At 46.6% G+C, this 23,058-nt stretch overlaps 1 protein-coding gene across 2 annotated transcripts in view; it reads left to right on the top strand.

Annotated features, from left to right (window-relative positions):
• The first annotated feature begins 5,383 nt into the window (after positions 1 to 5,383).
• The window catches only part of LOC139236054 (dedicator of cytokinesis protein 2-like), a 1,544,097-nt gene continuing 1,526,422 nt past the window's right edge, over positions 5,384 to 23,058 (top strand). For both annotated transcript variants that reach the window (XM_070866795.1, XM_070866794.1), the window contains exon 1: positions 5,384 to 5,533. In XM_070866795.1, the coding sequence (XP_070722896.1) occupies positions 5,491 to 5,533 (43 nt within the window). In that variant the 5' untranslated portion in view covers positions 5,384 to 5,490. The remainder of the gene's footprint in view (positions 5,534 to 23,058) is intronic.

Raw genomic sequence — 23,058 nt, 5'->3', positions numbered from 1 at the left:
TTGCTTTCACAGTATGAATTCTCAAATGACTAATGAGTCCAATGCGGGACCTACAGTCTCTGTCACAGGTGGGGCAGATGGTGGTTGGAGGGACGGGTGGGTGGGGTGCTCGGGTTGTCGTACGATCCTTCCGCTGTTTGCACTTGGCTTCCGCGTGCTCCCGGTGAAGAGGCTCGAGGTGTTCGGCGCCTTCCCGGATGCTTCTCCTCCATTTTGGGCTGTCTTGGGCCAGGGACTCCCAGGAGTCGGTGGGGATGTTGCACTTTATCAAGGAGACTTTGAGGGTGCCCTTGAAATGTTTCCTCTGTCCACCTGGGACTCGCTTGTCGTGTCGGAGCTCTGAGTAGAGCGCTTGCTTTGGGAGTCTCGTATCGGGCATGCGGACAATGTGGCCCGTCCATCGGAGCTGATCGAGCGTGGTCAATGCTTCACTGCTGGGGATGTTGGTCTGAGTGAGAACACTGACGTTGGTGCACCTATCCTGCCAATGGATTTGCAGGATATTGCGGAGGCAGCACTGGTGGTACTTCTCCAGTGCTTTGAGGTGTCTGCTGTACATAGTCCATGTCTCTGAGCCATACAGGAGGGCAGGTATCACTACTGCTCTGTCGACCATAAGCTTGGTGTGTCGGGTTTGAGATCCTGGTCTTCAAACATTCTCTTCCCCAGGCGACCGAAGGCTGCGCTGGCACACTGAAAGCAGTGTTGGACTTCATCATCAGTGTCTGCTCTTGTAGACAGTAGGCTCCCGAGGTATGAAAAATGGTCCATGTCGTCCAAGGCCTCGTCATGGATCTTGATACTCGGGGAGCAGTACTGTATGACAGGGGCAAATTGGTAGAGAACCTTTGTCTTACGAATGCTTAATGTAAGGCCCATATGCTTGTACGCCTCAATGAAGGTGTTGACGATGGTTTGGAGTTCGACCTCCGAGTGTGAGCAAACGCAAGCGTCGTCTGCATACGGTAATTCAATGACAGAGGATGGGACGACCCTGGATCTGGACTGGAGGCGTTGCAGGTTGAACAATTTCCCGTTTCTTCTGTAGATTAGCTCTACTCCAGCGGGGAGTTTATTGAGAGTGAGATGGAGCATTGCAGCAATGAAGATCCAAAAGAGCGTTGGTTCGATGACACCAGTCCATAGAAACATAGAAACATAGAAAATAGGTGCAGGAGCAGGCCATTCAGCCCCTCTAGCCTGCACCGCCATTCAACGAGTTCATGGCTGAACATGAAACTTCAGTACCCACTTCCTGCTTTCACGCCATACCCCTTGATCCCCCGAGTACTAAGGACTTCATCTAACTCCCTTTTGAATATATTTAGTGAATTGGCCTCAACTACTTCCTGTGGTAGAGAATTCCACAGGTTCACCACTCTCTGGGTGAAGAAGTTTCTCCTTATCTCGGTCCTAAATGGCTTACCCCTGTGACCCCTGGTTCTGGACTTCCCCAACATTGGGAACATTCTTCCTGCATCCAACCTGTCCAAACCCGTCAGAATTTTAAACGTTTCTATGAGGTCCCCTCTCACTCTTCTGAACTCCAGTGAATACAAGCCCAGTTGATTCAGTCTTTCTTGATAGGTCAGTCCCACCATCCCGGGAATCAGTCTGGTGAATCTTCGCTGCACTCCCTCAACAGCAAGTATGTCCTTCCTCAAGTTAGGAGACCAAAACTGTACACAATACTCCAGGTGTGGCCTCACCAAGGCCCTGTACAACTGTAGCAACACCTCCCTGCCCCTGTACTCAAATCCCCTCGCTATGAAGGCCAACATGCCATTTGCTTTCTTAACCGCCTGCTGTACCTGCATGCCAACCTTCAATGACTGATGTACCATGACACCCAGGTCTCGTTGCACCTTCCCTTTTCCTAATCTGTCACCATTCAGATAATAGTCTGTCTCTCTGTTTTTACCACCAAAGTGGATAACCTCACATTTATCCACATTATACTTCATCTGCCACGCATTTGCCCACTCACCTAACCTATCCAAGTCACTCTGTAGCCTCATAGCATCCTCCTCGCAGCTCACACTGCCACCCAACTTAGTGTCATCCGCAAATTTGGAGATACTACATTTAATCCCTTCGTCTAAATCATTAATGTATAATGTAAACAGCTGGGGCCCCAGCACAGAACCCTGCGGTACCCCACTAGTCACTGCCTGCCATTCCGAAAAGTACCCATTTACTCCTACTCTTTGCTTCCTGTCTGACAACCAGTTCTCAATCCACGTCAGCACACTACCCCCAATCCCATGTGCTTTAACTTTGCACATTAATCTCCTGTGTGGGACCTTGTCGAAAGCCTTCTGAAAGTCCAAATATACCACATCAACTGGTACTCCTTTGTCCACTTTATTGGAAACATCCTCAAAAAATTCCAGAAGATTTGTCAAGCATGATCTCCCTTTTACAAATCCATGCTGACTTGGACCTATCATGTCACCATTTTCCAAATGCGCTGCTATGACATCCTTAATAATTGATTCCATCATTTTACCCACTACTGAGGTCAGGCTGACCGGTCTATAATTCCCTGCTTTCTCTCTCCCTCCTTTTTTAAAAAGTGGGGTTACATTGGCTACCCTCCACTCGATAGGAACTGATCCAGAGTCAATGGAATGTTGGAAAATGACTGTCAATGCATCCGCTATTTCCAAGGCCACCTCCTTAAGTACTCTGGGATGCAGTCCATCAGGCCCTGGGGATTTATCGGCCTTCAATCCCATCAATTTCCCCAACACAATTTCCCGACTAATAAAGATTTCCCTCAGTTCCTCCTCTTTAATAGACCCTCTGACCACTTTTATATCCGGAAGGTTGTTTGTGTCCTCCTTAGTGAATACTGAACCAAAGTACTTGTTCAATTGGTCTTGCCATTTCTTTGTTCCCCGTTATGACTTCCCCTAATTCTGACTGCAGGGGACCTACGTTTGTTTTTACTAACCTCTTTCTCTTTACATACCTATAGAAACTTTTGCAATCCGCCTTAATGTTCCCTGCAAGCTTCTTCTCGTACTCCATTTTCCCTGCCCTAATCAAACCCTTTGTCCTCCTCTGCTGAGTTCTAAATTTCTCCCAGTCCTCAGGTTCGCTGCTATTTCTGGCCAATTTGTATGCCACTTCCTTGGCTTTAATACTATCCCTGATTTCCCTAGATAGCCACGGTTGAGCCACCTTCCCTTTTTTATTTTTACGCCAGACAGGAATGTACAATTGTTGTAATTCATCCATGCGTTCTCTAAATGTCTGCCATTGCCCATCCACAGTCAACCCCTTAAGTATCATTAGCCAATCTATCTTAGCCAATTCATGCCTCATACCTTCAAAGTTACCCTTCTTTAAGTTCTGGACCATGGTCTCTGAATTAACTGTTTCATTCTCCATCCTAATGCAGAATTCCACCATATTATGGTCACTCTTCCCCAAGGGGCCTCGCACAATGAGATTGCTAATTAATCCTCTCTCATTACACAACACCCAGTCTAAGATGGCCTCCCCCCTAGTTGGTTCCTCGACATATTGGTCTAGAAAACCATCCCTTATGCATTCCAGGAAATCCTCCTCCACCGTATTGCTTCCAGTTTGGCTAGCCCAATCTATGTGTATATTAAAGTCACCCATTATAACTGTTGCACCTTTATTGCATGCACTCCTAATTTCCTGTTTGATGCCCTCCCCAACATCACTACTACTGTTTGGAGGTCTGTACACAACTCCCACTAACGATTTTTGCCCTTTAGTGTTCTGCAGCTCCACCCATATAGATTCCACATCATCCAAGCTAATGTCTTTCCTAACTATTGCATTAATCTCCTCTTTAACCAGTAATGCTACCCCACCTCCTTTTCCTTTTATTCTATCCTTCCTGAATGTTGAATACCCCTGGATGTTGAGTTCCCAGCCCTGATCATCCTGGAGCCACGTCTCCGTAATCCCAATCACATCATATTTGTTAACATCTATTTGCACAATTAATTCATCCACCTTATTGCGGATACTCCTTGCATTAAGACACAAAGCCTTCAGGCTTGTTTTTTTAACACCCTTTGTCCTTTTAGAATTTTGCTGTACAGTGGCCCTTTTTGTTTTTTGCCTTGGGTTTCTCTGCCCTCCACTTTTCCTCATCTCCTTTCTGTCTTTTGCTTTTGCTTCCTTTTTGTCTCCCTCTGTCTCCCTGTATAGGTTCCCATCCCCCTGCAATATTAGTTTAACTCCTCCCCAACAGCACTAGCAAACACTCCCCCTAGGACATTGGTTCCGGACCTGCCCAGGTGCAGACCGTCCGGTTTGTACTGGTCCCACCTCCCCCAGAACCGGTTCCAATGCCCCAAGAATTTGAATCCCTCCCTGCTGCACCACTGCTCAAGCCATGTATTCATCTGCGCTATCCTGCGATTCCTACTCTGACTAGCACGTGGCACTGGTAGCAATCCCGAGATTACTACTTTTGAGGTCCTACTTTTTAATTGGATTGGATTGGGCCTGTGATGGATCGGTTGGTCGGGATCACGGCTTGCATGTCATCGTGAAGCAGGCGAAGGATCGTAGCAAACCTTTGAGGGCAGCCGAATTTGAGGAGGACACTCCATAATCTGTCCTGGTTGACAGTGTCGAAGGCCTTTGTGAGGTCAAAGAAGGCCATGTACAGGGGTTGATTCTGTTCCCTGCATTTTTCTTGACCATTCCAACATACTCCTGGCCGGCCTCTCACATTCTACCATACTTAAACTAGAGGTGATCCGGAACTTGGCTGCCCGTGTCCTAACTCACACCAAGACCTGTTCACCAATCACCCCCTGTGCTTCCTGACCTGCGCTAATTTCTACTTATGTGGCTCGGTGTCAAATTTTTAATCTTATCATGTTGATGTGAAGCACCTTGGGACGTTTCACTATGTTAAAGGCACTATATAAATGCAAGTTGTTGTTGTTTTCAGGTGCTATTTGAATAGCGAATCAAGGATTGTAAGTGCCCCGATTCTTTAAGTAATTCTTCAATTCAGCAGCTTGTTTTCTGGATCAGTTTTCTAGGATTCATGATTTTACATTCTATATAGGCTTAGGGTGTTGAAAGGGTTAACCGCTACTTGGTCCCAGGGTTTGGGCATTGCAGTATTGTTTGTGGTCCTAGGCTCGATCAATAAGCGTTTTAGCCCGAGAGGAGTCATGCAAGGGTTAATCTGCCAGCTGGGTATGACTGGCTGTGAATGGAAAAAAACATTACAGAGAAAATATGCAGCCAACATTTATCATGAATTGTAGGATGACAAAGAATTGGAACACATAGTATCCTCGATTCACGTATGAACCTATCAATTCTCTGCTGATAAAAGCTTCCTTTCTGCCTCGGTAAAAGTGTGACGTGGTTTAAGCATGTGATTGGCTTGTGTCTTGACTCTTGCACTGAACGGAGTATTGGGAGCGGACAGTCCTTAAAAAACTTTTTGAGGGCTTTTTGTTTTGCTCAAGCACACAAGACATGCTTTCCTGGATTCGTACTTTGGATGCCAAATATGGAGTTGGTGAGTTCTGATGAACTGTGTGTGATTGTGTGCTCATTTTAAAGTATTGCCTCGGGAAAGTGTCATCGGTAGCATTCGTTGATACTTGTAACACACAGAGGAGTCGAGCAGCAGTTATTTCCTGGCCAGCTGAGTAGAAACAAAAAAACGGATAACGAGAACAGGATGTGGTTCAAAACAAGTAATGCGATTGCAAAAGGAAAATAATATCCAGGGTATGAGGATTACAAGCCGTCCGACAATGTACAATGGTCCCTCCAGCAGTGCAGAGCAAGTAAAGTAGTCCATTCAACTCGGTGCCTGCATCCGAAGAAGGAAGACAAGCACCAATTCGCCCTGCAGCAGAAGTAGTCACCGGGTAGTTGTAACTGTGCGAATTATAGGCTCTGAGCGTGACAGTGCCATTCATACTGAAACGCTCTCTTTAATAACTGCAACGCGCATTAAGGAAACACTTCAGATAGAAGGAAACACAGATGCCGTGTTGGGCAGGGTGGTCCTCGCTGCAGGAAGGTTACCATGTGTGCTGGCAAGGTGCGCAGCTTTAGCTGGTTAAACACCAGCGTGCGTTTGGGAATCCCTGAGCCGTGACACTTGGCGTAACTAAGTGGGGTGTGGCTCTACGCAGAGCGACGGTGCACTCTTAAGTCCGACAAACAGAAACACTTAACTAAAATTTCAGAGGCTCTGAGCACGGTGCCTGGTGTCGGACACCTTATATCGCCGAGAGGGGGGGGAAGTACAATCCTTCGTTCCCTTCTGTACCTGAGGGGCAAGCATGAGGGTGAAAGGAGACTTGGGCCTGGAAAAAAAATGTTACTTTAATTAAAGGACTGACCATACAGAGAGAGAGAGAGAGAAGGGATGAGAAGAGGTCACTTTATAAAGTTCAGTACAACTTATCAGCAGCTTTTGGCAAGTGGCTTGAAGGTTTGTGAGAATTTTATGTTCTTGCGGCATTGATTAGCTGCAGATTGTATCGTGCGAGTCTGAGCGTTCAACAGGCTGTTTGGCTAGAAGGAGCTGAAAGGACTATTTTAAGTTGATAAGCCATCATGATTTTATGCTTAGGATTTTGAGGCCTCTCACTGATCACGACCCGCTTTAACTGGGCAGAGCATGCACAGCACAAACTTCGTCTAGTTGGCGTTATAAATAGCACTGGGGCGGTAACAGAATTCGAACAATGTTTGTGGTATTGTCCTGATTACCTATTAAAATTATATATATTGTCCCTTCTTTATGAAGGGGGTGTCTGGGGACAGCCAAATACAATTGTAGGTTTCCCTCTAAGATTTAATTGATATTTTCTTTTTGAATGGGAACATGTTTTTAATTTGTCATTCAAAGTCTCTTTGAAACGTATAAAACTATTAGAGGGCTTCTCAGGGTAGGTGCTGAGAGGATGTTTCCCCTGGCTGGGAAGTCTAGAACTAGGGGTCACAGTCTCAGGATAAGGGGTCGGCCATTTAGAAAGAAAAGAAAGACTTGGATTTATATAGCGCCTTTCACGATCGCTGGACATCTCAAAGCGCTTTACAGCCAATTAAATACTTTTGGAGTGTAGTCACTCTTGCAATTTAGGACTGAGATGAGGAGAAATTTCTTCACTCAGTGGATGGTGAATCTTTGGAATTCTCTACCTCAGAGGGCTGTGGATTCTCAGTTCGTTGAGAAAATTCAAGACTGAGATCGCTAGATTTTTGCATATTAAGGGAATCAAGGGAGATGGGGATCGGGCGGGAAAGTGGAGTAGCAGCCCAAGATCAGCCATGATCTTACTGAATGGCAGAGCAGGCTCGAGGCCTACTCCTGCTCCTAATTCCTATGTTTTTATGTCGCCACAGTTGGTAACTGCACTGCTCGGTGTGGTATTGAGCCATACAAATCGGGAAGGCCCCATGTTCACTACTTGGCCTGTACCAAGTCAGCTGAAGGGCGGGGGAGGGAGGGGGGGATTGGAAATCAGCTGGGGTACCTGCTTGTCAGCGTGAGCCCTGCTGGTAGGTGCAGGTGTGAGGTCTACAGTCGAATTGCTGCTTGACACTCCCTGTCCAGCCCAACACGTGGCAGGGCGAGATGTCTGCGCTCCTCTAATTCTGCCCTCCTGAGCATCCCAGATTATAATCGCTCAACCATTGGTGGCCATGCCTTCTGTTGCCTAGGCTCCAAGCTCTGGAACTCCCTCCCTAATTCTCTCCGCCTCTCTACGTCTCTTTCCTCCTTCAAGGAGCGCCGGCGAGAGGCAGTTCACCTGCTCCGTGTGTGGGAAGAGAGTTTTTCAGTCATCACACTTCCATGAACACCAACGTTTTCACTCTGATAAGAGACCTTTTTAAATGTTCTGACTGTGAGAAGACCTTAAAACCTACCTCTTTGACCAAGCTTTTGGTCACCTGCCTTAATTTCTCTTTATGCGGCTTGGTGTCAAATTTTTAATCTCATAACACTCCTGTGAAGCACCTTGGGACGTTTCACTACGTTCAAGGCGGCTATATAAATATAAGTTGTTGATTTTATCTCGGATTGCACAGTGGAAACGGGCTGGTGGCAGTTTTAAAATTGCTGTGCACCATTTACAGTCAGAGCTGCAACGCCATGCTTACCGAGGTCTTCCGTCGGGTGGCCCAGGTGTCTGCCTGATTCAGGAGGAAGCCTCATTTTTTTCTTCTTAAGAACAAGTTGGTTTATTAGCAAAGGTTTAATAAGAACAAGTTGGTTTATTAGCAAAGGTTTATCAATCACATTGCCAGTTCATTCACCAGGCTCACAAACACCTGTCTAATCGTGGGTCCCCTGACCCGAACTGGCTGGGGTTTTATTGACTCTTGTGAACATCACGTGACTGGCTAAGCCACTCCCAACTCAACAGCTCTACAACTATTTTGTTGAACCAATAATCAAGTGCCCCTTGATTAAAGGGGGCACTAAAACTGACAGATTAACAAATTAAACTTTGAAGATTAAATGGATCAAATTAAAATTTGGTTGCTGGATGCAAATATATGTGCCCTGTGCAGTACATGGAACCCAGTGCTATTTATAGGAACAACTGGGCAGAGCTTGAGCTGTGCATGCTGTGCCCAGCTGGACCGGGCAGTGAACAGGGAGAGGCCCCAAAATCACGAGTGTAATTATTATTATTGTGGGTCCAGTGATCCTCTGCAGCCCGAGGCTCCGAGTCTCGACGATCGCCTTCCTCCGATCCTAACCTACCTTCTGGCCTTGTCCCACTCCGGGCCGGCCTGGAGCTGGCGGCAATTAGCGGGCCACATGTTCGGGAATGGCTGGTCGACATGGTAACGACATGGTAACGAGGCCAACAAAGTGGCTCGGGCCTTCCTCCAGGGCTTTGCCCACTGCAAACAAAAGTTTCTATAGATATGTAAAGAGAAAAAGGTTAGTAAAGACAAACGTAGGTCCTCTGCAGTCAGAATCAGGGGAAGTCATAACGGGGAACAAAGAAATGGCGGACCAATTGAACAAGTACTTTGGTTCGGTATTCACGAAGGAGGACACGAACAACCTTCCGGTTATAAAAGGGGTCGGGGGGTCTAGTAAGGAGGAGGAACTGAGGGAAATCCTTATTAGCCGGGAAATTGTGTTGGGGAAATTGATGGGATTGAAGGCCGATAAATCCCCAGGGCCTGATGGACTGCATCCCAGAGTACTTAAGGAGGTGGCCTTGGAAATAGTGGATGCGTTGACAGTCATTTTCCAACATTCCATTGACTCTGGATCAGTTCCTATGGAGTGGAGGGTAGCCAATGTAACCCCACTTTTTAAAAAAGGAGGGAGAGAGAAAACAGGGAATTATAGACCGGTCAGCCTGATATCGGTAGTGGGTAAAATGATGGAATCAATTATTAAGGATGTCATAGCAGTGCATTTGGAAAGAGGTGACATGATAGGTCCAAGTCAGCATGGATTTGTGAAAGGGAAATCATGCTTGACAAATCTTCTAGAATTTTTTGAGGATGTTTCCAGTAGAGTGGATAAGGGAGAACCAGTTGATGTGGTATATTTGGACTTTCAGAAGGCGTTCGACAAGGTCCCACACAAGAGATTGATGTGCAAAGTTAGAGCACATGGGATTGGGGGTAGTGTACTGACATGGATTGAGAACTGGTTGTCAGACAGGAAGCAAAGAGTAGGAGTAAATGGGTACTTTTCAGAATGGCAGGCAGTGACTAGTGGGGTACCGCAAGGTTCTGTGCTGGGGCCCCAGCTGTTTACACTGTACATTAATGATTTAGATGAGGGGATTAAATGTAGTATCTCCAAATTTGCGGATGACACTAAGTTGGGTGGCAGTGTGAGCTGCGAGGAGGATGCTGTGAGGCTGGAGAGCGACTTGGATAGGTTAGGTGAGTGGGCAAATGCATGGCAGATGAAGTATAATGTGGATAAATGTGAGGTTATCCACTTTGGTGGTAAAAACAGAGAGACAGACTATTATCTGAATGGTGACAGATTAGGAAAAGGGGAGGTGCAAAGAGACCTGGGTGTCATGGTACATCAGTCATTGAAGGTTGGCATGCAGGTGCAGCAGGCGGTTAAGAAAGCAAATGGCATGTTGGCCTTCATAGCAAGGGGATTTGAGTACAGGGGCAGGGAGGTGTTGCTACAGTTGTACAGGGCATTGGTGAGGCCACACCTGGAGTATTGTGTACAGTTTTGGTCTCCTAACCTGAGGAAGGACATTCTTGCTATTGAGGGAGTGCAGCGAAGGTTCACCAGACTGATTCCCGGGATGGCGGGACTGACCTATCAAGAAAGACTGGATCAACTGGGCTTGTATTCACTGGAGTTCAGAAGAATGAGAGGGGACCTCATAGAAACATTTAAAATTCTGACGGGGTTAGACAGGTTAGATGCAGGAAGAATGTTCCCAATGTTGGGGAAGTCCAGAACCAGAGGTCACAATCTAAGGATAAGGGGTAAGCCATTTAGGACCGAGATGCGGAGGAACTTCTTCACCCAGAGAGTGGTGAACCTGTGGAATTCTCTACCACTGAAAGTTGTTGAGGCCAATTCACTAAATATATTCAAAAAGGAGTTAGATGAGGTCCTTACTACTAGGGGGATCAAGGGGTATGGCGAGAAAGCAGGAATGGGGTACTGAAGTTAAATGTTCAGCCATGAACTCATTGAATGGCGGTGCAGGCTAGAAGGGCCGATTGGCCTACTCCTGCACCTATTTTCTATGTTTCTATGTTTCTATGCCTGCCCGTCCCCATGCCTGGCGTTAAAATCTACCCCACCCCCCCAAGAAACAACAATATTTTGCATTTATATAGTGCCTTTAACGTAGTGAAACCTCCCAAGGCACTTCACAGGAGTATTATGAGATTAAAATTTTGGGACACCAATCTGCATAAGTAGAAATTAGCGCAGGTAACCAAAAGCTTGGTCAAAGAGGTAGGTTTTAAAGAGCGTCTTGAAGGAGAAATGAGCGGCAGAGAGGCAGAGAGGTTTAAGGGATGGAATTACAGAGCTTGGGGCCGAGGCAACAGAAGGCACGGCCTTTTCACTTGAACAACGCACTGGAGGCTGTCAATGCATCTCGGCCCCTGCGGCAGTCAGCATGTTTAGAAACAGAGTGGGGAAGTGGAGGGGGGTGGGGGGGGGGTACATAAATGACTTCTGATTTTTAATGGATCAGTTGGGTTAGAATAGAGCCACACAGCACAGAAGGAGACCATTTGACCTATTGTGCCTGTGCTGGCTCTTTGACAGAGCGATCCAATTAGTCCCACTGCCCCTGTTCTTTTCCCCATCGCTCTGAAAAATGTTTTTCTTTTCAAGTATTTTTCCCAATTCCCTTTTTCCTATTGAATCTGCTTCCAACCCCCGTTCAGGCAGTGTGTCCCAGATCACAACGACTCACTGCGTAAAACTTTTCCCCCTCATTTCCCCTCTGGTTCTTTTGCCAATTACCTGAAATCTGTGTCCTCTTTTTACCGACCCACCTGCCACTTGAAACAGTTTCTCATTTACTCTATCGAAGCCCCTGATAATTCTGAACACCCCTGTTAAATCTCCCCTCAACCTTCTCTGCTCTAAGGTGACGAGCCCAGTTTCTCCAGCCTCACCACATCTCCACATAACTGAAGCCCCTGCAGCATCATTCTGAAGCCATGCAGTGCGATGATAATAATAATTAATGTGTCAATATTTCACATTGGAATACATATTGCATATCCCATTGCATGAGATACCTTTATCTGTTGCTGTAACAATGGCCTTAACCAGTTTACGGGAGAATATCAGAATGCAGACATAGGGCTAGGAATTGCGTGGCACCCTGCTTGGGGTGATAACTTTTGAGGAAGAGTGCTGATCAATCGCGACAGAAGAAAAAGAAAATAAAAATACACAGAAGGTTGTGAAAAGATTTTTCACTTACCTCACCGGCCATCGCTTGAAATGCCGCTCCCCAAGTGGCCGGCCGACCTTACAGCGCCTCCTGCAGCTGCCGCTGTTGACCCCCCCGGCGATGCTACATCGGGGCAGAATTGAATTTCGCATCCGGGGCGGTACCGGGGTCGCTACGCATCGGATGACGTCACGAACTCCGGGGCGCTAGGGGGTTACCGCCACCGCAAATCTCCAAGGCAAGTTCGCGGGAGTCCAGGTCCGGTCGCAGGGATGCTAGTGCCCCATTATCGCCCCCCCCCCCCCCCGGAGATGCTAACGGAAGGCGCAAAGGAGGCCAATTTCCCCTCCATAACCTTTGTCACAATTATGCCACGTGGCAACTATGCTTTACAACAACAACAACTTGCATTTATCTAGCGGCTTTAACGTAGTGAAACATCCCAAGGCGCTTCACAGCAGTATTATGAGATAAAAATTTGACAGCGAGCCGCCTAAGTAGAAATTAGCGCAGGTGACCAAAAACTTGATCAAAGAGGTAGGTTTTTAAGGAGCGTCTTGAAGGAGGAAAGAGAGGGAGAGAGGCGGAGAGGTTTAGGCAGGGAGTTCCAGAGCTTGGGGCCCAGGCAGCAGAAGGCACGGCCACCAATGGTTGAGCGATTATAATCAGGGATGCTCAAGAAGGCAGCATTAGAAGAGCGCAGACATCTTGGGGGGATTGTGGGGCTGGAGGAGATTACAGAGATAGGGAGGGGCGAGGGCCATGGAGGGATTTGAAAACAAGGATGAGGATTTGGAAAAAGAGGCATTGCTTAACCGGGAACCAATGTAGGTCAGCGAGCACAGGCGTGATGGGTGAGCAGGACTTGGTGCGAGTTAGGACACGGGCAGCCCGAGTTTTAGTGCAGTCATGTTGTAGTAGCAGCTTTTGATGCGGCTGGCGTCAGAACATCTCAGAAAGACCTTGCCCCTTTAAATGGAAGTTCATAACTCCTCAACAAAATAAGGAACTTCATCTATTGTGAATCAGAGGCCAGGCCCTGACATTCACTGTAACCAATAGCAGGGCCTCCTACCTCTTGAAACCTGGCAGTGAACCATAACAAAAGGGCAAATCCAACTGTCATTGCAACAACCCAAGAATTTGATTTAATGAAAAAAGTGTCCCAAGTGGATAGAATTGCTGCTGGTTGCCACTCATATTTATCAGTACGAATTCATATTACAGTAGGAGAAATTTTGAACACTATCGATACTTAATTCACAAATGAGACATCAGAACTACTCGTGGGTTACTGAAAGAAATAGCATTTATATAGCATCTCTCGTGATATTCCAGTGCATTTTACAGCCAGTGAAGTACTTTTGGAGTGTAGTCACTGTTGTAATGTAGGCAACGCGGCGGACAATTACTGCACATCATCATCATAGGCAGTCCCTCGAAATCGAGAAAGACTTGCTTCTACTCTAAAAGTGAGTTCTCAGGTGACTGAGCAGTCCAATATGGGAATTACAGTCTCTGTCACAGGCTGAAGGAAAGGGTGGGTGGGGATTCTGGTTTGTCGCACACTCCTTCCGCTGCCTGCGCTTGTTTTCTGCATCCTCTCGGCGATGAGACTCGAGGTGCTCAGCGCCCTCCCGGATGCTCTTCCTCCACTTAGGGCGGTCTTTGGCCAGAGACTCCCAGGTGTCGGTGGGGATGTTGCACTTTATCAAGGAGGCTTTGAGGGTGTCCTTGAAACGCTTCCTCCACCCACCTTGGGATCGCCTGCCGTGTAGGAGTTCCAAGTAGAGCGCTTGCTTTGGGAGTCTTGTGTTGGGCATGCGGACAATGTGGCCCACCCAACGCAGCTGGTCGAGTGTAGTCAGTGTTTCGATACTGGAGATGTTGGCCTGATCGAGGACACTAACATTGGTGTGTCTGTCAGCAATGTGATAATGACCAGATAATCTGTTTTTAGTGATGCTGAGTGAGGGATAAATATTGGCCAAGACACCAGGGAGAAATCCATTGATCTTCTTCAAAATAGCACCATGGGATCTTTTACATCCACCTGAGGACCTCGGTATAACATTTCATCTGAAATGTGGCACTTCCGACAGTGCAGTGCTCCCTCAGTACTGCACTGGAAGGGTCAGCCTGGATTTTTGTGCTCAAGTCCCTGGAACAGGACTTGAACCAGCAACCTTGTAACTCAGAGGCAAGAGTGATACCCACTGAGCTATGACTGACATCTTCCGTGACTGGTGATTCTGAATAATTTCTATTATCTGGCATTGCCACTAAAGTATCGCATGTACGAGTCAGAAAAGACTTCCTTCTCGTCCATATCTATATATATATCTATCTAACTTCAGACATATATTTCTATAGCATCTTATTGTCTATCTCAAGAATGTCCTCTCTTCTATGACTAATCCCAACATTTCCGTTAGTGTCTTGTTTATGTGTAATGCTTAACTTTCAGAATGTCACACCCCTTTGAAGGAACATCACAGCTTAAAACCTCTTCAAGATTGTGGAGGTCGACAGTGCATTTCTTGCTGTTTATCATCTTTATTTAAGAACCTGCCAGTGTTAATGACTGTGCACCGCTTGTCAGCCCGACTTAGTTAATAAAATTGTGAGTCGTGGGTTGTGGATGCTGTTGATCCAAGCCATGTTCAAAGGGTCGAGCATATAATGTAGGTTATCAATCCTGTCCAGTAACTGAGACAGTTCTGTATTGTTGGAGGTACTGTACTTTGGACGAGATGTTAAAGCCATTGCCTCTTCCCAATGGTTAACGATAAATATTAAGGGGTGGAAATTCGGTGCTGCCCGCATTGAGGCGGTGACACCGCCGGGACGCTAACTTTAGCGCCGGGCGGTGTCTACTGCCCCAAAGTACGAAATTCTGTAGTTTTCCCTAAAGAGGAGAGAGGAATGTTGAAAGAAGCGTTCCACACTCGTCCTCGAGCACCAGTGGAGCACCAGCTCAGAAGGTCGACTCAATTTGTTGTTGCCAGGACACCAGCTTCCTGGTGGCTGAAGATGAGAAAAACAATGTTACTTAAAATGTCAATGCCCGACACCCACACATTCCCACTGCTGCCATAAAGAAATAGAAGTTAAATAAATGAAATTTCACAACTTACCTCGCTCTCCGGACGATACCGTCCCAGGATCACCGATGTGCCGACTGCTTTCTCTGTCGGGAACAGCGCCTGCCGGTAAAGCAGGCGATCCCAATTCAATTTTGTCACCGCCGCACCAAAGGGGGCATTGCACGTTCGATGACATCATCACGTGAATGGCGCTCGCGTGCGCAGTGCTACCTCTTTGCGCTGCCCCCATTGACTTTTTCGGAATTCGAGGACAGCGCGCCGCTGCGTCGGTTGGTGCGTCGCGGTCCGACAGCAGCCCTCTCCGGGGCTAACGGGTGCCGCAAATCACCGAATATCGGCCCCTAAGGATCCCACGGCATTAGAAGAACAGGGAGTTCTCGCGGTGTTCCAGGCCAACATTCTCCCCTCGACTAACAGCACCTATAAACATAGATGTACCGATTATTTGTCTTAATTAATGTCTATTGATGAGTTTGCTTATGATACAGTGGTCTCTGTACTTCAAAAAGTAGTTTATTGTGCAAGGTACTTTATGATGTTTTGACATGATAAGGTGCTATATATAAATTCACATATTGTCTTGAGCAACCTATGAATGCCTGCTGTAGAGGAGCCTGTATCTGATAGGTGAGCTCTCTGCAATAGTGTTGGATATTACCTGCATGATATTGCTGTCTCGGCTCCTATCTCAGTTCATCTGCAGTTGAAACATTCATTCATGCTTCTGTAAACTCCACATTTGATTATTCCAATTCTGTAGTTTTCCCTAAAGAGGAGAGAGGAATGTTGAAAGAAGCGTTCCACACTCGTCCTCGGGCACCAGTGGAGCACTAGCTCAGAAGGTCGACTCAATTTGTTGTTGCCAGGACACCGGCTTCCTGGTGGCTGAAGATGAGAAAAACAATGTTACTAAAAATGTCAATTCTGTAGTTTTCCCTAAAGAGGAGAGAGGAACGTTGAAAGAAGCGTTCCACACTCGTCCTCCCATCTTCCACCCTCTGTAAATTTGAACTCATCCAAAACTCTGCTGTCTCTGTCCGAACTCGCGCCAAGTCCCATTCACCCATCACCCCTGTACTTGCTGACCTACATTGGCTCCCAGCCCACCAATGCCTCCATTGAATTTCATGTCCATGTTCAAATACCTCCATGGCCTCACCCGTCCTTTTCTTTACAACCTCCTCCAGCCCTGCACCCTCTGAGATCTCTGTGTTCCTCCAACTCAGCCCTCGTGCATCCTTCACTTTCTTCCCCTCTCCCCACTGACTAGGCCCGAAGCTCTCCGCTTCAATCGTTCCTCTTTTAAGACGCTGCTTAAAACCTACCCCTTTGACCAAGCATTTGGTCACCTGTCCTAATAAGAACATAAGAACATAAGAAATAGGAACAGGAGTAGGCCATACGGCCCCTCGAGCTTGCTCCGCCATTCAATAAGATCATGGCTGATCTGATCATGGACTCAGGTCCACTTCCCCGCCCGCTCTCCATAACCACTTATCTCCTTATCGTTTAAGAAACAGTCTATTTCTGTCTTAAATGAAGCAGCGAATTCCACAGATTTACAACTTTCTGAGAGAAGAAATTTCTCCTCATCTCTGTTTTAAATGGGTGGCCCCTTATTCTAAGTTGATGCCCTCTAGTTCTAGTCTCCCCCATTAGTGGAAACATCCTCTCTGCATCCACCTTGTCAAGCCCCCTCATAATCTTATACGTTTCAATAAGATCACCTCTCATTCTTCTGAATTCCAATGAGTAGAGGCCCAACCTACTCAACCTTTCCCAATAAGTCAACGCCTCATAGAAACATAGAAAATAGGTGCAGGAGTAGGCCATTCGGACCTTCAAGCCTGAACCGCCATTCAATAAGATCATGGCTGATCATTCTGTTAGTACTCCTTTCCTGCTTTCTCTCCATACTCCTTGATCCCCTTAGCCGTAAGAGCCATATCTAGCTCCCTCTTGAATATATCCAATGACCTAGCATCAACAACTCTCTGCGGCAGGGAATTCCACAGGTTAACAACTCTCTGAGTGATGAAGTTTCTCCTCATCTCAGTCCTAAATGGCCTACCTCTTATCCTGTTCTGGACTTCCCCAACATCGGGAATATTCTTCCTGCATCTAACCTGTCCTGTCCCGTCAGAATCTCATACGTTTCTATGAGAGCCCCTCTCATCCTTCTAGACTGTAGTGAATAAAGGCCCAGTTGATCCAGTCTCTCCTCATATTTCAGTCCGGCCATCCCTGGAATCAGTCTGGTGAATCTTTGCTGCACTCCCTCAACAGCAAGAATGTCCTTCCTCAGATTAGGAGACCAAAACTGAACACAATATTCAAGGTGAGGCCTCACTAAGGCCCTGTACAACTGCAGTAAGACCTCCCTGCTCCTATACTCAAATCCCCTAGCTATGAAGGCCAACATACCATTTGCCTTCTTCACTGCCTGCTGTACCTGCATGCCCACTTTCAGTGACTGATGAACCATGACACCCAGGTCTCGTTGCACCTCCCCTTTTCCTAATCTTCCGCCATTCAGATAACATTCTTCCTTCGTGTTTTTGCCCCCAAAATGGATAACCTCACATTTATCTGCCATGCATTTGCCCACTCACCTAACCTGTCCAAGTCAACCTGCAGCCTCTTAGTGTCCTCCTCACAGCTCACACCACCACCCAGTTTAGTGTCATCTGCAAACTTGGAGATATTACACTCAATTACTTCATCTAAATCGTTAAAGAGCTGGGGTCCCGGCACTGAGCCTTGTGGCACTCCATTCTGAAAAGGACCCGTTTCTCCCGAATCTCTGCTTCCTGTCTGCCAACCAGTTCTCTATCCACGTCAGTACATTATCCCCAATACCATGTGCTTTGATTTTGCACACCAATCTCTTGTGTGGGACCTTGTCAAAAGCCTTTTGAAAGTCCAAATACACCACATTCATTGGTTCTCCTTTGTCCAGTCTGCTAGTTACATCCTCAAAACATTCCAGAAGATTCGTCAAGCATGATTTCCCTTTCATAAATCCATGCTGACTTGGTCCATCCCCAGAATCAACCTAGTGAACCTTCTCTGAACTGCCTCCAAAGTAAGTATATTCTTTTGTAAATATGGAAACCAAAATTGCACGCATTCCAGGTGTGGCCTCACCAATACATTATATAGCTTTAGCAAGACTTCCTGCTTTTATACTCCATCCTCTTTGCAATAAAGGCCAAGATACCAGTGGCCTTCCTGATCACCTGCACCTGCATACTATCCTTCTGAGTTTCATGCACAAGTACCCCCAGGTCCTGCTGTACTGCAGCTCTTTGAAATCTTTCTCCATTTAAATAATAACTTGCTCTTTGATTTTTTTTCTGCCAAAGTGCATGACCTCACACTTTCCAACATTATACTCATCTGCCAAATTTTTTCCCACTCACTGATGTCTCCTTCTTTGACTCGGTGTCAATTTTTGATTTGTTTGTGCTCCTGTGAAGCGCCTTGGGACGTTTTACTACGGTAAAGGTACTATATAAATGCAAGCTGTTTTTCTTGCTTTTGTTGTAAGTGACAAGCCCACGCACCCCCACCCCACCCCACCCATTCCTGGACATTGTTTTTAGACAATGCACATTATTTAACAGTGTCACTGCGGAGAAGGTATAAAACCATCTGAAATTGAAGTTCTAACATAATAGTTGCAGAACAGCAAGGCAATTGCAAAGTTTCATGGATCACGCAAGATAAGTTTATTGGGGACTGAGTAACCATATTGTCTTTGAACTCTAGGGCAAGGGTGTAAATTCGGCCCAACTACTAGAACAAAAAGTCCCCTCCCTCTTATGGCTTTCCATGAAGTGAAGGTCGATACAGCCTCAGGCCAGTTCCTGGAGTTTAATGTATTGCTTCATGGGTTCTTTGCTTCAGAATTCATAGCAACACATTGCTATTAAGAATTAGTTGGTTTATTAACAAAGGTTTAACAATCACACTACACATTACCAGATGATCCACGAGGCTCACAACTGCATACCTCATCTTGGATGACCTCGACCCAACTGACTGGGGTTTTATTGAGTCCTGTGAACATCACGTGACTGGCTAAGCCACTCACAATGCAACATCTCTACACTATTTTAAAGTAGCACCTTAAATTAAGTGCCCCCATTATAATCGACTAATTAACAAATAAAGCTTTTTGAAACTACGGTAATATTAAAACTTGGTTGTCGGGGGTGATGATGCACTCCAGTCCCTCCGGTGCCCACCTCTCACGGAAGGCCGCGAATGTACCGGTGTAGACACAGCTCTACAAACCTGTGAGCATACTCAGTACATACACTACACTAGAGGGTGCTCATCCTTGAAGAAAGCTGGCTGTAAGTTGAAAATCTCAGTCAAGAACTCACGAGGGTCATTACTGCTATCGGAAAGAGAAATAAGAAAAGGAAAGATAAACTTACATTTATAAAGCATCTTTCACAATATCAGGACATCCCAAAGTACATTACAACCAATGAAGTACTTTTGAAGTACAGTCACTTTTTTAATGTAGGACACACGGCAGACAGCAAGTTCCCACAGCTATGTGATAACAACCAGGTAAACTGCTTTTGTTACTGATGTTGTTTGAGGGATAAATACTGGTTGAACTCCCCGACTCTAATTTGAAATAGCGCTGTGACATCTTCAACACCCACCTGAGAGAGTAGACGGGACCTCGATTTAATTTCTCATCTGAAAGATAGCACCTTCGGCAGGGCAGAGCTCCCTCCGGAGTGTCAGGCCATATATGTGCTGCTAGTCCTGAAATAGGGCTTGAACGGGTGGTGGGAGAGATGTTCCTCTGTGAGGTGAAGACACATTATTGAGGTGTTGAGGCAGGGAGCTTCCATGGTTTAGCTGTCAGCTGTGGCTCAGTGGGCAATGCTTTTGTCTCTGGGTCAGGAGGTTGTGGGTTCAAATCCCACCCTATGAGACTTGAGCACAAAATCAGTACTGAGTGAGTGTTGCAAGTGCCGTCTTTCAGATGAAATGTTAAACTGAAGCCCCTCAGGTGGATGTAAATGATCCCATGGGCATGATTTAATAGAAAAGCTTCCGATGGTGTCCTGGCCAAAATTTATCCCTCAACCCAACATCACTAAAGCAACATTATCTGATATTATCTCATTGATGTTTACTCCAGACATGCTTCACCTCCTCCTTCCGCATTAACTTACCATAACCAGCTGAACTCCACAGAGCTGGCGTAAGATTCACTCCACCACCCTCAGATTGGTGAGCTGATCCTAATGCTTGCCACAAATATGATCAACCTTATTCATTTCTGGAATGTGGGTGTTGCTGGCAAGGTTGGCATTTATTGCTCATTCCTAATTGCCCTTGAGAAGGTGCTGAAGTTATGATGTGTTTTTGTTTCTCCCAGCGGTTTGATACGACTGATTAGGCTTGCTAGGCCATTTCAGAGGGCAGTTAATAGTCAGCCATATTGTTGTGGTCTGGAGTCACACATAGGCCCAGATTGGGTAAGGACGGCAGACTTCCTTCCCTAAAGGACATTAAGAAAGAAAGAAAGACTTGGATTTATATAGCACTTTTCACAACCACTGGACGTGTCAAAGCGCTTTACAGTCAATGAAGTACTTTTGGAGTGTAGTCACTGTTGTAATGTAGGAAACGCGGCAGTCAATTTGCGCACAAGCAAGCTCCCACTAACAGCATTGTGATAATGGCCAGATAATCTGGTTTTTTTTTGTCATGTTAATTGAGGGATAAATATTGGCCAGGATACCGGGGGAGAACTCCCCTGCTCTTCTTCGAAATAGCGCCATGGGATCTTTTATGCCCACTTCAGAGGGCAGTCATGGTTCTAGCACGATTTGATTTCAGAACCTTTTGTTTTATTTTTATTTTTAAAATTTCCTGTGTGAACGTTGCAGAGAGCTGGTCTCTACCTCGGAGGCTCTTTCTGTGGCTACGCTTCCACTACTGTATCTCAGTGTGATCATTTCCCACTATCCGTGTGTCATCATCATAAGCTGTCCCTCAAAATCGAGGAAAACTTGCTTCCACTCTAACAATGAGTTCTCAGGTGACTGAACAGTCAAATACGGGAATTACAGTCTCTGTCACAGGTGGGACAGACAGTGGTTGAGGGAAAGGGTGGGGTGGGGAGCCTGGTTTGCCGCACGCTCCTTCCGCTGCCTGCGCTTGATTTCTGCGTGCTCTCGGCGACGAGACTCGAGGTGCTCAGCGCCCTCCCGGATGCACTTCCTCCACTTAGGGTGGTCTTTGGCCAGGGACTCCCAGGTGTCATTGGGAATGCTGCATTTTATTAAGGAGGCTTTGAGGCGGTCCTTGAAACATTTCCTCTGTCTACCTGGGGCTCGCTTGCCGTGTAGAAGTTCCGAGTAGTGCGCTTGCTTTAGGAGTCTTGTGTCGGGCGTGTGAACAATGCGGCCCGCCCAGCAGACGCTAACATTGGTGCGCCTGTACTCCCAGGGGATTTGCAGGATCTTGCGGAGACATCATTGGTGGTATTTCTACAGTGATCCGTGTGTGGCCCTTTCCTCAATACTAACCCCTCCGGCATCGACAGCACAGAAGAAGGCCATTAGGCCCATCGCGCTTCCCTGGTAGAGCTTTACAATTAGCCCCACTGCCCCCCTGCTCCTTCCCCATAGCCCTGCACAATCTTTTCCTCTTCAAGTATTTATCCAATTCTCTTTTGAAAGATACCATTGAATCTGCTTCCACCGCCCTTTCAGGCAGTGAATTCCAGATCACGACAACTCATTTTTTTAAAATAAAATGCTCCTCATCTCCAACTCCACACCCTCCACCTCCCCTCCGCCTCGGTTCTTATGCCAATTATCTTCAATCTGTGTCCCTCAGCTTACCGTCTCTCGTATGATTTTATGAGTTGCAAGTAAAAGCCAGGCAGTTCAGCCCTGACCATGACGAATAGATAGATGTTTCCCATAATTGCAGAGAGAATGTCTTATCTCCCTTTACACACGGCTCTGTATCTTATGAAATATGTTACTGGCCGGATTCTGTTGTAAAAATAACAGGGAGGCTAACAGCGCTTGCCTTTATTTCCGTACAAATCTGACAGCAACTTCCGGCGACCGCACATACACAGGTAAGCTGCTGTCCAAGATGACCTGTTCCTTCAAAAGCCGTGCAAAAACGACATTTTGCCGAGAGACTAGCCGTTGAAATGTATTGAACGGCATGGTTCCTGTTCTTGATTACAGGACTGAAGGAGGCCATTCAGTCCTTCGTACCTGTGCTGGCTCTTTGAAAGAGAGATCCAATTAGTACCAAACCTCTGCTTTATCCCCATAATCTTGAAAATTATTCAAGTACATGTCTAGTTTCCTTTTGAAAGTTCCTACGGTATCTGACTCCACCACACATTCAGGTAGTGCGTTCCACATCTTAACAATCCACCATGTGAAAAAGATTCTCCTAATTTCCCTCTATTATTTTAACAATTATTTTAAACCTCTGATTAGTGACACGCTTGCCAGAGAAAGCAGGATTTTTCCACAGCGACGATGAAGGAGCAACGATATATGACAAGCCGGGATGGTGTGTGACTTGGAGGGAAACTTGCAGGTGGTGGTGTTCCCAAGCGTCTGCTGCTCTTATCCTGCTAGGTGGTAGAGGGCGCGGGTTTAGGTGGTGCTGTCGAAGAAGCCTTGGCGAGTTGCTGCAGTGCATCTTGTAGATGGTACACACTGCAGCCAGGGGGCGCCGGTGGTGGAGGGAATGAATGTTTAAGGTATTGGATGGGTTGACAATCAATTGGACTACTTTGTTCTGGATGGTGTCAAACCCTTGGGGCCGAAATTGCCCCGCGGCCAGTTTTGGGGCGTGCGGTTCGAATAATCCGGAAACGGAGCGCCCGGCGACACGGGCGGCTAAATCTCCAGGAATTGGCCTCTTTAAAAAATAAAGTTGTTGGGGATGGTAACGGGGCGCTCGCGGGGCGCGATGTTCAGCGCAGCACAGACGTGCCTCGGCTCGCTGACGTGTCATAATGTCCC

This window comes from Pristiophorus japonicus, chromosome 2 (assembly GCF_044704955.1).
Source record: "Pristiophorus japonicus isolate sPriJap1 chromosome 2, sPriJap1.hap1, whole genome shotgun sequence".
NCBI lineage: Eukaryota > Metazoa > Chordata > Chondrichthyes > Pristiophoridae > Pristiophorus > Pristiophorus japonicus.
Note: the sequence above shows the minus strand (reverse complement) of the source record. Positions and strands in the feature narration are given on the sequence as shown.